Below are 16,439 nucleotides of genomic sequence, written 5' to 3' on the forward strand. Positions count from 1 at the left end.
CCAGCAAGCCCTCAGCTTACAGGGAACGCTGTTGTAGGTACTCTGTACATTACATGCCTTTAAATGTCTCAACTTTTTAGCAATCAACAATGAAAGGCAATATTTTCCTTTGAAATCCTTCTAATAGTTTTGTCTCCAGCACTCTTCTGGGAGTTCCACACATGCAGGAAAGGTGGAATATCAAAGTAGCTATCTATTACCAGGTGGACTCAAGAGGCAAATTTTGGTCTAGCTCCCTTATTTTATTGATTTTTCATAATTTGCACTTTTATATCTTCTATAGGTATAGCTACAGCAAAAACACTGCAAATATTGTTCAATGTGTATTTTATCATCTCACTTCTATAGATACAGCAAAAACACTGCAAATATTGTTCACTGTGTATTTTATCATCTATATTACACCTGACCAAGAAATACTCTTCCCCCTCAAAAACTGACAAAACATTATTTTAATAAAAAAACAAAACAAAAGCCTGAGTATTCTTCCAGGTTTTAGCAACTAAAACAGTGCAATCTTATATTTGTTCTTACAAAAGCTCAATTTCTTGACAAAACTATTTTTTTGTGTGCTGGAATTTCCATTTAATCAAAAAGTTGTTTTCCAGCTAAAGGCTGACAGAATTTTTTGGCCAGCTGCGACTTACATACTAGAGAGGAAGAGTAAAACTGAAACTTTAACTTCTGCTGCTAATGCTCCAACCTTAACTAGTAACCCTTATTTAAAAATGCAGTCATTTCAGGAAAACAATAACTAGCAGTTTAGGTTATTTTTAATATAAGAAAGAACTCTCAATAGAAGTGCATCAAAAGATAAACCTGATTTAAAAGGAAAGTATCACCTTTAGTTTTTTTACTAAAAAAAAGTGAATAATTTTATAGGCATATAATGTGCACAGTACCTACAGTGTTGCCAGTTCTTGTGATTTTACCGAGATTTGCAATACAGTAAACCCTTGGAATGCACGATTTTGAGTTGTGCTTAACTTGCATTAATGCGACTTAAGTGCAACTCAAAATGCCGCTCCCCCTGGCCCTGGCTCAACCCCCCCTCAGCCCTGTGTGGCCCTAGTTCAACCCCCCCCCATGTGGCCCCCATTCAAACACCCATCCCGCCCCGGCCCCAGTTCAAACCCAGCACGGCCCCAGTTTACCCACCCTGTGTCCAGCTTTAGCTTACCACCCTCCCAACCCCACACCCAGCTCTGTCTCAACCCCCCACAGGGCCTTGCATCCCTGGCTCAACTCCAGCCCCCCCCCTCCATAGCCCTAACCCACCCCAGGCTTACCCCTCCTGCCCCCCTCTCACAGCCCCAACCTACCACCAGGCTTACCTCTCCCCAGCTGCCCCCCCAACTCAGGACTTACCAAAGGAGTTCCAGGTGCTCTTGATGCTTCCCCAGCTGCAGAATATGCGTTCTGCTGAGGAAAAAAGCTGCGCCCCAACTTACGCAAAATTTGAGTTATGTGAGGGTGTGTGGGAACGGAACCCTCGCATAACTCAAGGGACTACTGTACCTGGAGCTGAGAGTAATAGATATTTAAGGTTAGAAGGGATGTGTGATGGAATGTATGAACCCCACCTTGGGGAACAAGCGGGTTAAAAGAGCAGCTCTGGAACCAGGAGGCTATGCCCAGGTACACCTGTTGGATGTGCTCAGCATAGGTGGAGCTTAAAAAGACACTGTCACAAGAGTTATTCATATTCTCTATGTAAATGTGCCTACAAATACACAACTGAAAGATGCTTTTTACAAAATACTTCTTGCAAGGTATCATTTGAAAAGTTATAATGTGCGGAATGTACATAATTCTATTTGTGTGCATGTATCATTCCTGTATTTGAAGGTTAGAAATACGTAGTCGTGGCAGGTTCACTGGAGGCTAGGTAGCCTAGTGGCTAGATCACTGAGCAGGCAGCCATCACAAGCACAGCGTAGGTCAGTCAGGGCAGTTAGCACAAAAAAAGCAGAGCTGCTCTGGTAGCTCCTTCAAGGGATACAGAGAGAGTCCAATGCCATCTGGTGCAGACCTCAGTTTGGAGCGGTAGCCTGCCAGTGGAAATACAGCAGAGCATCTGCCTGGGAATGAGGGGGCAGCACCTCCAGACCCCTTGCCGTTAAGTATGCATTGCAAGTCAATAGCCAGGCTACCACTAGGCCTCTAGAGACACGGGATGTGACAGAAAGTGACCGAAGCCTTTATTGCACACTTGAACTGCCAGTTCCTGGGCCCCGGGATAAAGCTTGGTGGAGAGAGGCAGCCCGGGTTTCCTTAACAGCAATCCACTTGATGCACTAGATGCAACTGCCAGACCAGAGACTTGTAACCATAATAGGGAGCAGAGTGCTGGTGCTCCAGCCACTGTCAGACAGCCATGCATCACAAGGCCATTATGATAATCATGTGCACATGCCATAGATTTTCACCCAGTGGTTCCTTCACTGAGTCCAATAACTTGTGGTTGAACTAGAATGTGGTTTTCAAAATGATATCCAGTCTTGACTTAAAGATGCCAAATGATGGAAAATTTACTACACTGCTGGGTCATCTGTTCCAGTGGTTAATTGCATTCACTGCTAAAAATGTGCATTTAATTTCTAGTTTGAACTTTGCTGACTTCAGTTTCCAGCTGTTATGCATTTTTCTATGAGATTAAAGAGAGCTGTAGAACCAGATCGCTTTTCCCTGTGCAGATCACGTCACCTTTTAACCTTCTCTTTGATACACTCAGTCTATTTATCTTAAGTCTCTCTCATCATAAGGAATGTTTTATAGACCACAAACCATTTTTGTAGCTTTTCTCAAACTCTGTCCAGTTTTTCAATATGCTATTTAAAATGGAGACGTTGGAACTGAATACTGTATGACAAGGGCAATCTCACCCGTGCTGTACACTGTGATAATACCACCTCCCAACTCTCATTCAGTGCTCATTCCTTTACACGTACTATGTTCATGCTCAGCTGGTCACATAGCATTTCCCCACACCCGCCATGTGCCAGCCATGTCCCTTGCAAAGTTTTTGCTTTCCAGAATGCAGGCCTTCATCCTGTAAGCATGGCAGAGGTGGGGAAAGTGCCCCAAAAGTTACTTGCGTAAAAATGCTGCTGCTGTTTTCACTTCTGGGCACTTGAGTTCCATAAAGATGTGACATGTGTGTTTGTGCGTGTGCATGTGTACATTTAATCAAATAGTTTTCCAGAGGGACACCAGTGACTTGTACTTAAGTACATTCCCCCTAGCCCCAAGCAGCTGTACTTTTACTCAAGTGACTTTTGGGGTACATTTTCCACCCCGACACATGGCCTACATATTTTACTCCACGATGCACGATCTTGCAGCATGCTCTATTAACAGGCAGTTGATTATGCCCCGTTTATCAAGCAGTCCAGATCATTCCTCTCCCCCAGGCCGTGTCATCTACAAAATTTAATTTTATACTTTGTTCCCAGTAACTTACCAAGGTATTGAGTAGTATAGGGCTGACCCCCCCCACCTCCCCCCGAAACACACCCTTCCTAGAGGTGAATGGGGAATTAAGGATGTTTTCGTATTTCTCAGGTAAACTGGTTTCAATTTTTTTCTTAACATGGGCCATGCTGACAGACATAAAGGAAGGGAACGAATGGAGAAAAGCAAAGCTGTGAGTATACCACCCCCGGGCCTGCCCAAAGGAGGAAGGGGAACACAAAGCAGAGCAAAACCACTGAGGGCACTTCTAGATGAGCGGTTTATTAAAGATAAAAAAAAACAACAACTGTTCACCTTTGGTTAGGTTTTATCCCGCCCCCCCACATCTAGCTTTTTCTGACCTTTCAGTAATGTTCTTTGCAAACCAATAATTTAATGAAACACACGTTGAGGTATAAAATGGCACAGAGGTACTTTATCGAGTGGGCTGTCTTCACAGTTGCGATTTGCCTGTGAATAATTCCTCAGGCACCTACCACCGTTTCTGAAGTTTTGCAAAAGGCACGAGCCGACTGCAAGAGTGAGACAACAAAATACATTTTCTGTGGCTACTTCTACACAGCAGGTGCTAATTCAGGGTACAAAAGTGACAAATTCCAAACAGTTAAAAGGAAAGATTATTTATACAACACACAACATGTGGAATTTATTCCTACAAAATGACCACTGAGGCCAAGAGCTTAGCAGGATTATACATTTATATTCACAAGAGTATCCACTGTTACAGTAGTGAATAACACATACAACAGTTTCAGATAGGATGCAAACCCATTTGCTTCAAGGTATAAACCAACTTCTGGAAATGGGGTGCAGAGGGGCAAGGTGTTAGACTGTCCATTTAGTGGGGGTAATTACCCCACAACTACCTTCTGCAGAATTTCTTGCATCTTTCTCTGAAGCAGCTAGTACTGACAACTGATGACTGGACTAGACAGATCACTGGTCTGATCTAGTATTTTTATTTTCCTTTATAGCACAACACACTGTCATATACTATCACCATCTTCCCCATCCTTCATCCCGTTGCATTATAATAGGATGTGTTTGTATATTATTATATCCGAGGGATAGCCGTGTTAGTCTGGATCCGCAAAAACAATAAGAAATCCTGTGGCACTATATAGACTAACAGATTTAGGCCGTATCTACACTAGCCCCAAACTTTGAAATGGCCATGCAAATGGCCATTTCGAAGTTTACTAATGAAGCGCTGAAATACATATTCAGCGCTTCCTTAGCATGCGGGTGGCCGCGGCACTTCGAAATTGATGCACCTCGCCGCCGCGCGGCTCGTCCCGAAGGGGCTCTGTTTCGAAAGGACCCCGCCTGCTTCGAAGTCCCCTTATTCCCATGAGCAGATGGGAATAAGGGGACTTTGAAGTAGGCGGGGTCCTTCCGAAAAGGAGCCCCTTCGGGACGAGCCGCGCAGCGGCGAGGTGCATCAATTTCGAAGTGCTGCGGCCGCCCGCATGCTAACAAAGCGCTGAATATGTATTTCAGCGCTTCATTAGTAAACTTCAAAATGGCCATTTGCATGGCCATTTCAAAGTTTGGGGCTAGTGTAGACACGGCCTTAGTGGAGCATAAGCTTTTGTGGGCAAAGCAGATGAATGCATCTGACGAAATGGGTCTTTCCTGACAAATGCTTATGCTCCGATAAATCTGTTAGTCTATAAGGCGTCAGGGGACTTCTTGTTGTTTTAATATTATTATATGTAGCCCTTGTTCATCAGTATGCTTAAAGACACAAGCCTAATCAGAACCCTTGTTAATTACACAGTCATTTAGCCTAGATGGAAGCCTATACTCCCACAGTTCCACCGCTCTTATTTCTGGGCTAGCCAGATTAAAGCTGCCTCAGGTATGCCTACACCAGCTGCAAGCATTCTCTGTGATTACAAAGCAGACACACTCAGTACATTAATGTAAAACCTTTCAATAAAGAAATAGTTTTGTAGAGAGATGAGAAGTACTAATATCCCAGTTGAACTCTTTCTTTTGGGCAAGAGAAACTATCTGAAAAATTCTGTCTATTAAAAACCTCTGTCTTACAAGAGGTTGTCTGCAAACCTGCTAGCTGCCTGCTTTCCCTTTCAGACATATGAGATCATCACTGGGCTTGAGATCAGATATTCTCACATTTCCAAATCTTCCACTCACAGATGTGGACTGACATTTAATCCTAGAGGCTAGCAACATTTGTGGATGCAGGACATGTGCTCCCATATTTAAGTCCTTTCAAGAGGATCAAGTCTGATTTCAGTTCTGCTTCTAGTAAATGAGTGGTACCCAAGGGTGCTGGACTGTGCCTTTCATGTATGGCACCTTTTGTACTAAAAAACCAAATGCCAAGGGGCTGAGACGAGAGGAGGACAAAATTCTAACCTGAGTTACATCAGCTTAAGTCTAGAGGAACTCCAGTGACATCTACTGAGCGACTCTAGATTTACAGGAGTGCGAGTACAGCACAATTTGGCCCACCAGAGCTGTTTATAATAGCAAACCTTATATCCCATCTCCATATTTTCTGATATCCCAGTGATTGATTACTGCTGTAACAGCCCATGTGGCCACAGAGCTGGACCTTTCAATTTAACCATCCTCAACTAGAACATATTTCTCAAGTCTCTGCTCGGCTAACTGTAGATTGACTTCTGCTTCTATTGAAGCCAGAGGGAGCAACCCGTTGCCTTCAATGAGCACAGGAGCAGGCCCCATATTTGCCAAGCACTGGGTTACTGGTGGAAGGCTCTTTCCCATAAGGGCAGGGCTGCATATTCAGTAGAGCTACCTGAATGTATGACAGCAGAGAATCTGGTTCTCCATCAATCCAGTAAATGATGTGTAAACCATGCTCAGCATAACATAGGCTGGCTGATCTTGCGTTAAGGTTTGCAAACAGACATCATGCAACAAATAATTCAAAGGACAGTCCTAATGTTGGCTACTTATTGCTCTTATTTTAATCCCTGACTTGAGAAGAACTTTCTTTCTTAGAAAGTCTCTCGTTTTCTCTGACATCCAAACTGCTGCAACATGGCAAGCCTAGCTTGTTTTATGACACTAGCAGAGGTTAAGCACAACTCTGGATGTGTTGTAGTAAATACACAGATGACAGTTTTATTTCATAATCAAAAGAACTCATCAAACACTGTCTTTCCCCCTGCTGCATGGCCTCTCCCATGGAAGACAAAGGAGCTAGCTCCAGTCCTGGAGTACACTGGCTTCTGCTGACTAAACACCAGGGCAAGAGGTGTCAGAACACCTGCCATAAGCAGACTGAAGCCATATCTTCCCAGAAACCTGGTGTTTCTGCAGTTGGGCAGTGCCACTGAGGAAGTGGGTAGTGACAGCTGGAGAGGACTGCTGACCAGGAGACATGCTGCTGTAGCAGAATTATCCTTAGTTACGTAAACTCAATTGTCCTAACACCCTGTGCAAGTTGCAACCCAGGAGATTGCATTAGCGTAGATTGGGGAAGTAGCTACAGGGAATCAAATTCCCAGGCAATGGGAGTGACGGGGGACCCTGCAAGCCAGCACAGATAGCTGCGCTAGCTAGGTGCTGTGATCACCTGCTCCCTGCCACGGTACCCAGACTCCTACCCTACTTCCACACCCCACTCCCACACAGACCACCAACCCAACCCACTCCTGCAATTTCTCATCTACCCCAGCCCCTCCTGCACCCTCCCTCCTACCTAGAGCCCACATCTCCAGCGCAATCCCCAGCAGCTCCTGAACCCCTTATTTTAGCCCCACTCCTGTATCCAGGGGAGCTCCACAAGATGTACTATCCCCAAGCCCCCAAAAGAGTTAATCTGGTTGGGTGGGGGAGCACTGAACCTGGATGCCCCCCACAGGGTTGGTGTGTGAGGGGATCTCTCATGCCCCAAGATGCATTAGTGAGGTGAGCATATCACATTTTTATGCTTATCAGCCACATCCCCGCCCTGCTCTAGCCCCAGACAGGCATGTGTGTGTGCACCTGTAACCCTTTCAGAGTCACACTCACAAAGCACAATAGCTCTCTGACTGTCCAGACGCAGGGCACGCTTCCAGCCTGTCCACGTGATATGTACGTCCTTTCCCAAACGTTCCCACAAGTGCAAATCAGCCTCTGCTGCAGGAGAGGGCAAATTACAGCCTGCAACCAGCCCATCACAGCTGTTCATCCAGCCCTAGAGCTCCATTACCCTGCTCTGGCAATCTGGCTGCACAGTGGGGTCTGGGGCTTGGCTAGCTCAGTGCTCCCATCCTACAATCTCCACATCCAGCATGGCCCTCAGGCCAAAAAGTTTGCTGACTCCTGCGCTATGGCACGCTACAGCTCTTACTCGGGAAGCTGTAAATTAGGGTCTACATATTATGCGTAGAAGGGGTGTATGGTCTATTCAAAGCCTGTTCATGTGACAAATTGATAAACTAAACAATAAGTCACCAGGACTAGATGGCATTCACCCAGGAGTTCTGAAAGAACTGATATGTGAAACTGGGGAACTACTAACTGTGATTTGTAACCTATCCTTTAAATCAGCTTCTGCACCAAATGACTTAAGAAGAGTTAAAGTGACTTCAATGTTTTGAAAAAGGCTCTAGGAGGGGATCCTGGCAATTACAGGCCAGTAAGTCTAACTTCAGCACTAAGCAAACTGGTTGAAACTATTGCAAAGAACAGACTTATAAGATACACAAACGTAATTTGTTGGGGCGAGGTCAACATGGTTTCTGTAAAGGGAAATCATGCCTTACTAATCTATTACACTTCTCTGAGAGAGTCAACAAGCATGTGGACAAAGGTGATCCAGTGGAAACAGTGTACTTAAATTTTCAGAAAGTCTTTGACAAGGTCCCTCACCAAAGGCTCCTTAAGCAAACTAAGCCATCATGGGATAAGAGGGAAGGTCCTCTCATAGAATAACAACTCATCAAAAGAAAGTAAACAAAGGGAAGCAATAACCTGCCAATTTTCAGAATGGAGAGAGGTGACTAGTAGTGTCCCTCAGGGGTCTGTATTGGAACCAGTCCTGTTCAATGAATTCATAGATCTGGAGAAATTTGCAGATGATACAAAATTGCTCAAGATAGTTAAGTCCAAAGCAGACTGTGAGGAGCTTTAACAGGGTCTCACAAAACTAGGTGACTGGGCCACAAAATGGCAGATGAATTTTAATGTTGATAAATGCAACATTAAAACATTATAATCCCAACTATATGTATAAAATTATGGGGGCTACATTAGCTGTAACCACTCAAGAGAGAGATCATGGTGTCACTGTGGACAGTTGTTTGAAAACATTCTCTCAATGTGCAAAAGCAGTCAAAAAAGCAAAGAGAATATTAGGAATCATTAAGGAAGGGATAGAGAACATCTTACTGCCTCTATATAAATCCATGGTACACCCACATCTTGAGTACTGCTTGTAGACGTAGTTGCCTCTTCTCAAAAAAGATATCTTGGCACTGGAAAAAGTTCAGAAAAGGGCAACAAAATTATTAGATGCATGGAGAGGCTGTCAGATGAAGACAGATATATAAGACTGGGACTTTTCCACTTGGAAAAGAGATGACTGCAGGGGGGAAATATGATTAAAGTCTATAAAATCATGACGGGTGTGGCAAAAATGAATAAAAAAACCATTATTTCCTTCTTCCCACACCACAAGTAGCAGGGAATCACTAAATGAAATTAATAGGCAGCAGGTTCAAAACACACAAAGAAGTATTTCTTCACCCAGCTCACAGTCACCCTGTGGAACTCCTTTCCAGAGGATGTTGTGAAAGCCAAGGCTGTAACAGAGTTCAAAAACCAGCTAGATAAATTCAAGGAGGATAGGTCCATTGGTGGCATCCCTGGCCTCTGCCAGAAGCTGAGAATGGGCAACAGGGAATGGCTTACTTGTTGATTACCACTTCTATTCTTTCCTTCTCCAGCACAGGAATTGGCCATCGGCCCATGTTGGAAGACAGGACACTGTGCTAGTTGGACCTTTGGTCTAACCCAGTGTGGCTGTTCTTGTGTTCTAATGTAACAGCTGAAACCATGTTAGCAACATATGCATTCCCATAATAGCTCAAGCATCCCCTTGCTGTAAGAAAATATGTTATGGTAGGAGCTGGCAGTAAGCCTAATTTTCTTATTGCTTCCTATTATAAAAGACTCTTGCGAATTTTTCTCTGCATCACTCTCAGATCTTCATTGCTTGCAGTAGGCCTTTGATATTCAGCTGGGGGAATCCCCTTGGGCTTCAGAAATGCCTTCTCTTCCTCCTGTGCAATTCAGGTTTGGTGGAGATAAATGCAACTGTAAGTTCTAAATCACCATTTCCCGTTTCTCTTTTGCATCCCTCAGGGAACTTTTGGCAATATGTCCACATGGCTGAACACATGCAGAGCAGGCTCAAGCCATGGCTGGCTGCTGTTGGAACAGCCAGAGCAGAGTGCGGTGAGAAGAGTATCCGTCCAGGCTCTGCTCACTGCAGCTATGTCTACACGACAAAGTTATTTTGAAATTACAGCCATTATTTCGAACTAACTTTGCCAGCATCTACTCTACGCACATAAGATTTCATAATAAATTTGGGTGATTTCAAATTTCATAAATCTCATTACAGGAGGAATAATGCCTATTTCCGAAGAGCTATTTTGAAACAGGCGCTGTTCAGACAAAGAACAGCGTTATTGTGAAATAACCCTTAAGGGCGCCCATGACACTATTTTGAAAGAGGCCGTGCTGTTTTGCAATAGCTGAGTGCTATTTCAAAATGCATTCTGACGTGCAGCTGTGTTGTTTCGAAATAAGCTATTTTGGAATACCTATTCCAGAATGGATTATTTCGAACAAACGCTGCCGTGCAGATGGAGCCTCCAAGCCTCTGGAACTAGCGCATGGCCTATTTATACATGCACAAGTGCGCCCAAGGAGCAAAATCTTCCTTAAATACAAGGCAGAGGAGAGAGAGACAGCAGCACGCCCACTTCCGAATCTTCCACAAAGCACCAGACAGCAACCGTCCATTTCAGATGCAAGATGTGGGACAAGAACACCCCCAATCTGGGGGTTGGGGAGAACAAGAGCCAGGCTGGAACAGGCTGTCTCCTGGATTCAGCCATCCAATTCCCTCCCACCTTTCTGCCTCCGGAAGACAGCCTTCTTCCACAGGTTGAACCTCTCTAATCTGGCATTCCCTCATCCAGCAACACCCATAATCCAGCATGATTTTAGTTAGCTGGATGACTACTTCTCACAGGTGTAGCCAAGTTTCCCGTGGCCCCCCCAGTATTCTGTGCTGATAATTAGCTGTACTTTACCCATAAATGTCTTCTATGAGCCCAGTCAGCAATGGAAGTGGTGGTAATGCTGCAAGGTAATACTGACCTCCTGCGGTCCAGCAAATTCTCTCATCCAGCACCACCCAAATCCCCAGGGTGCCAGATGAGAGAGGTTCAACCTCTATCACTCACTAATTTTGGTCAGCTCACCTGGTAGCAGTCTGTGCCATAACACTGAAGGCTCTGGATTCAGATCCTGTTGATGATCCGTAATTTGGGGAGTTGTTAAGAGTTGTGTGTAACAGAACAGGGTTTTATCTCATCACCCCCAGCATGCAATTACACACAAATGTTACCATGGAGCTTAAATATGGGATTAGACAATGTAATGTGCCTCAGCGTACCTTGCCACCCATCCTCCTCTGCCTAGCAAAAAGGAACAGCCTCGTGCTGTTGGTAAAGCAGGCTGTTTGTGTTCGTAATTAACATTAAGGCAAGAACAGACGAAAGGGTCCCCATGACTCACTGTTGTCACACTTAGGACTGAATTTCCTCTTGAAAACTGTAATTTTTTTTTTGAGGGGGGAGGTTTGTTTTGTATAATGGAAGAATTTGTAATTGTAGTAATTACTTTAATCTTAGAATATTTTGTATTAGTTCTATTTTTTAAAAAAGCAACTATTTAATCCTTGCTTGTGTAAATCAGTTATGCAATTTTGTTTGTGTGGGTGTTTGAAAAGAGATGTCTGTAAGTATATACTAGCTGCTTTTCCATTGTACTCTTAATCAATGTGGCATATTGTCTTTTCCCTTATAAGATCCCTGTGCTCTTCTAAGCCTAACACAAAAAGCTGCTCTAAAAACATATGGAGTGTTGCCTGCCGGCTGGTCCCAGAATATGAGGCAGACAAGGTGGGTAAGGTTGTATCTTTTAGTGGACCACCTTCTATTGGTGACAACTTTCTTCTCACCCGCCTCATGCCTGGCTGGGCTCTCTAAGACATAATGTCATTTATGCTGAAGAGTCAAACAAATGAAAGTTAGGAAGTGCCTGATTTAGGATTATGCCCATAAATTCAGGTGTGCGTTATTGTGCCATCTGTACAAAATCATACTACTCTTTCTGTAGGATTCTGCCTTATTCTGAGCACAGAATGAACACATAAGCAACCATCAATGGTTTTCCTAATAATCCTTAACACTACAACCTGAATAACATTCTTTTAACATAGGTTGTGTGTGAGTTACCAAGAGTAAAGTGTTGAGTTTGTGATGACTGGTTCTTTAGTTTCAGAAAGGCAATGCAAAAGACTGTTTGGGTTGCCAGGAGGAAACTCAAGAAGGAATAGATTTAAAGTGTTTCCATTGCAAACTCTGCTAAATATTGTGCAAATTCAGTTTTGTGAAATCCTTGTATGGAACTTGAAAAACAATTCAGTCAATAAAGTGTAGAACATGATCTACATTTTACATCCTACTCCAAGTGCAAATCTCAACACGCATTTAACAAGGGAGTCCCTTCCGATGCTGCCATAATATATACGACATATGTCCCCATCCCCCTAAACTTCCCTCCCAAAGATTGTATTGGGGGACCTGGGTACAATCAATGGTGCCTCTGCTCAGCAAGGTGAGCAAAAGGATTTTGGAGATTTCAGGCCAACTTCTTTGGTGATGTGATGAGCCAATAAAATGCTAAGAATACTTTTCCAAAGAGTCAACAAGCTACTACCGCTCCATAACCCAAACCAAAGACAAACCTGGGAAGTATGAGGAGTTATACAACCTTCCCCCCTCTACCACCCCCATTGCTTCCTGGGTTCCTAAACCTTCTAAACACTATCAATTATATTATTTCAGTTCAAATGCTCCTGTTGCCTCAGCTCTTTCTAAACCTTCCCTTTTTGCCAAGCAGTAGGATCAGCAAGACTTAACTTCCCACATGACTTCAAATTCTCTGGCAATTAGAACAAGGCCTCTTGGGTGCCTCTGTGAAAACCCAGACATATTTCAAGAGGGTATAAGGATTTCTGGTTGTTTAAGCCTTAGCAGCCAGTCCCAATTATGTCCTCAGCTACTAAAAAATGAGGGGGAAGATTCCAGCTTTTAACTCTACAGTAATTCATGTAGAATTGGGGTACCAGGGAGGAAAATTCAGCTATGTTACAGTACAAAGGAATAGCTGAGCACATGAAAACAGGTGCTACCTGCCAACAACTGTTGCTCAAAACCAGCCACAGATTACTTTAACATCTTTGGGCCCAATCCTTAGCTGGTGCAAACCAAACAAGTCAATAAGCATGGAGTCATGCTGCCACTCGCAGAGGATTTGTCCTATCTGTGTAACTATGCCGTGCAATTAAAGCAAGAATCATGTGTCCAAGAACTGTTTCTATTGCTCAACATAAAGGGAGGATTTATTGGTGTCACATAGTGCATCAATAAATGGCTTTAACTGTCAGGGGGTTTAGTTCAGTTTTCTGGTGTAAACTTCCATGCACATGGAGACAATCTGAAGCAAACATTCAGTACAAGCTAAACACCAGTCATCCAGCAATAACATTTATAGTTTATCCTTTGTTCTGATAAAGGGACAGCTACAGCCAACTAATTTGCTGGATTGTTTCCAAAAAGCCTTTTATTTCCATTTCATTTTCTCTTCTCTGACAACTTTGTTGCAAGTTAGATTTGAACCTGAAACTGGCTGATCAGTTTCGCCTTCAGCGGGAGCTGGGGGTCTCTCAGCATTGTGAAGGATCAGGCTTCTGCTTCCTAATTTTTTAAACCTGTCAGAATCCTGTCTTATTCTGATTGATTCAAATCTACAAGAACATAATTATTCTCTGCATCCTGATAACATGAAATGCATATTCATAGCCCAGGTTCCTGCGGTTGGGGTCCCTTTGAGACTGATCCTAAATGTCAAGCAAAATTTCTGAATCTCCAATCTCTGTAATGGTTTAGCTACACTGCAAAATATTTGCTATCTGGGTGCTAATAAGGAACAAATACTATTGCAGAAACAGATCAAATCCACTCTCATTCTCAAGTTGGATATTTCATTAAATTGGAGGGCTCTGAACTGGTGTGCTAAAATAGAGATCCTCTGCTGAGGTAAATCAGCCTAAATAGCTCAACTGACTTGAGTAGTTGATTTCTGGCCCACACACCATTTCTGACTTTCCCCACATCATATTTTCCAACCATTTTTTATTTTTATTTGGAAAATGATCAACTCTTATCCTACTCATCACCTTGGCAGTATAGCTCTGAAACAAAATGAAAAATCATGCATGTATGCTACACTCACGGATTGCGTTCAAAATTGCTCCAAAGCAGAGTTTGTTCTAAATGTGGATTTGCTGTTCTGCTAGCAGAGATGCCCCTCTCTAGATCAAGGAAAAAAACATTTTTCAATGTTCTCGGTGCTGACTCCTGATGTATAAGGAAAAAAGGAAAGCAGTGTGCTCAAATACAGACTAAAGGATTCTTTCTTCCCTTTCCTGAGTCCTGTTTAACAAGATACGCATAGGTGCTCTGTAAGTTACAGGAACATCATGCAACATGAGGGGACAAAGGAGGAAGTTCCCTGACTTTTAACATAGGCAAAGAAGCAACTTCTGTAATCTGGTACAGCCATAGGATTTCCAATGTGCAGTGGGTATTTGTTTTACAAAACTTTATTTAAGGTACAAACAGAGAAAGGAGCGTGCTGCTGCCACACTCCCACCAGGGACCACTGGAAGAAAGCTAGTGCGACTGTGTTTAGGAATAACCTTTTCGTTTTCAAACATCATTGTCATTTGGTGTGTGTTAGTGCATATAATCACTCGGTCTATGGCAAAAGTGGTCCTCCTGCCCTCTAGTTAACACCAGATCACCATGAGGAGGTAGCTGTCATTGGCTAATTGAGTACTATTGGTGTATTTATAAGGGTGACAAGAGCTCCCCAAGTGCTTTGGAGCACCCATCAGGCTAGGACTTTGTATGATCCAGATGCCTCCCGCAGAAAGCAAAACACACACAGGATCTCCCTCCCTCTTCCAGCCTTGTCAGCAGGACAAGCTTAATGTTAATCTTTAGGACTTCAGTTTAATAAAAATATAGGACCGGATCTGTGATTTATACCAGCTGAAGATCTGGCCTGGAAAGCACCAGGATGCATGAATAAAATAACACGTTTGCTTTATAGCTAAATCAGGACTCGTTACCTTTAGTGTAACCTTGCAGTGCAGAGGAGTCCAGCTGATGCTGTAGCACTCAGTGTTGACAGAGGGACCAGGTTCGAGGGAGATCCCCAAATCTGCTGTCCCATCCCAGGTATAGCAGAACTCTGTCTTGTTCAGCCAGCACAAGTTCTTCACAAAGGGCTGCTCCATGTCTGGGAAGTTGCCCACAGTGATTTCCACCAGGGTCTTCTCCTCACTCAGGGTCTGAAGGAGGAGGGAATGAGACCTTCGTTCCCAGATGAGACCACTGGTGTTCCCTCTCAGGATCCAGTTCTTGTTTGGCTGATCCACTACTTGCCAGTAGATAATCCCAATGGTCATCACAAAGAAGACAGCCACTCCCAGGCAGGCAATAGCTCCCTTCCAGGTCTCATTCATCTCTTTCAGCCCAGAGTCCCACGCCATCTCCGAGATGGGAGTGGGGCGAGAATGGGGCATTTTACACAAAATTAGTAAAGCAATCTCTCAAGGAAGCACTTCTGCTTCAGGACATAGAGCGCTCTCCTTGGAAACCTGCTGGGAAGTGGTCTTTAACTTTGCTTTATTTCCCCCTCCTCTCCAAAAACAACTTTGCGTCTTTCCCCTCCCAGAAATCAAAACAAGTAAAATCACCTCTCAAAGCTTTTTCCGCCGCTCAGCACATGATGCAAAAGGGGAAGTTATTCTAGTCAGCGGTGCACTAGCTGTGGGAAGGGAGAGCGCCTGCAAAATATAGCTGTAAAAGTGTGGTGTCAGAGCCATCCCCCGCCAGATTTGTCCCAGGTGCTTGAGCTGTGACGTTTCTCTGGCATACCAGACTGCCTAATCAGGAACACTGTCTGTGAACCTATAGAAACAAACCTGCATTGAAAAGCTTGGATCCTGTATAACCATTACGTAGGGAGTCAAGGAGGGGAGAAAGGGCAGCCACAGCTCAATAGGAAAAATGCAGTATTCAAGTCTCCACGCTGCTTTGGGATCAGGTCTGCAATGCAGAGTTCAGCAGACATGTGGTACTGAAAATATCAGTGGATATTTGCTTATTACAAAGAGAAGGGTGTGAATGGGATCCCCAAAACTACAAGTCACTCTTGTAAAAGTTCAACAAGTTCCTTAACTTTCCCTCTACCAAATATGAGAGTAAGATTAGCTACCTGTTGCACAGTAAAAATGAAAGCAGTCTGTAAAGCATAATTTCATCAAAACCTCATCCAATGTAGCTCAGTGTTGTTTCCTTGAAAGCCCATGGAGATATGCTGATTTACACCAGCAGAGGATCAGCTCAATTCTCCTTACAAGTTGGTTTGGTTTCCTGCATGTAAAATAAGTGTTTGTTTCAAAATAAAAAAATGTCTTGGCTTTTTTTTTCCTTCTCTCAAAAAGAAGCACTAATGCGAGTGCATCTTCCCAAGTTTACGTGAAGGCTCCACGTTAGTTACACCTCCCTGTAATAGTAACCACGGAATGAACGCTCACTGACCCATGT

At 43.7% G+C, this 16,439-nt stretch overlaps 1 protein-coding gene across 1 annotated transcript in view; it reads right to left on the reverse strand.

The window, feature by feature from the left end:
- The window catches only part of LOC142014008 (SITS-binding protein-like), a 62,897-nt gene extending 46,933 nt beyond the window's left edge, over window positions 1-15,964 (reverse strand). Inside the window, exon 1 of the mRNA XM_074996005.1 lies at window positions 14,957-15,964. Within this exon, the coding sequence (XP_074852106.1) occupies window positions 14,957-15,412 (456 nt within the window). The 5' untranslated portion in view covers window positions 15,413-15,964. The remainder of the gene's footprint in view (window positions 1-14,956) is intronic.
- Window positions 15,965-16,439: the final 475 nt, after the last annotated feature.

This window comes from Carettochelys insculpta, chromosome 6 (genome assembly GCF_033958435.1).
Source record: "Carettochelys insculpta isolate YL-2023 chromosome 6, ASM3395843v1, whole genome shotgun sequence".
Lineage (NCBI taxonomy): Eukaryota > Metazoa > Chordata > Testudines > Carettochelyidae > Carettochelys > Carettochelys insculpta.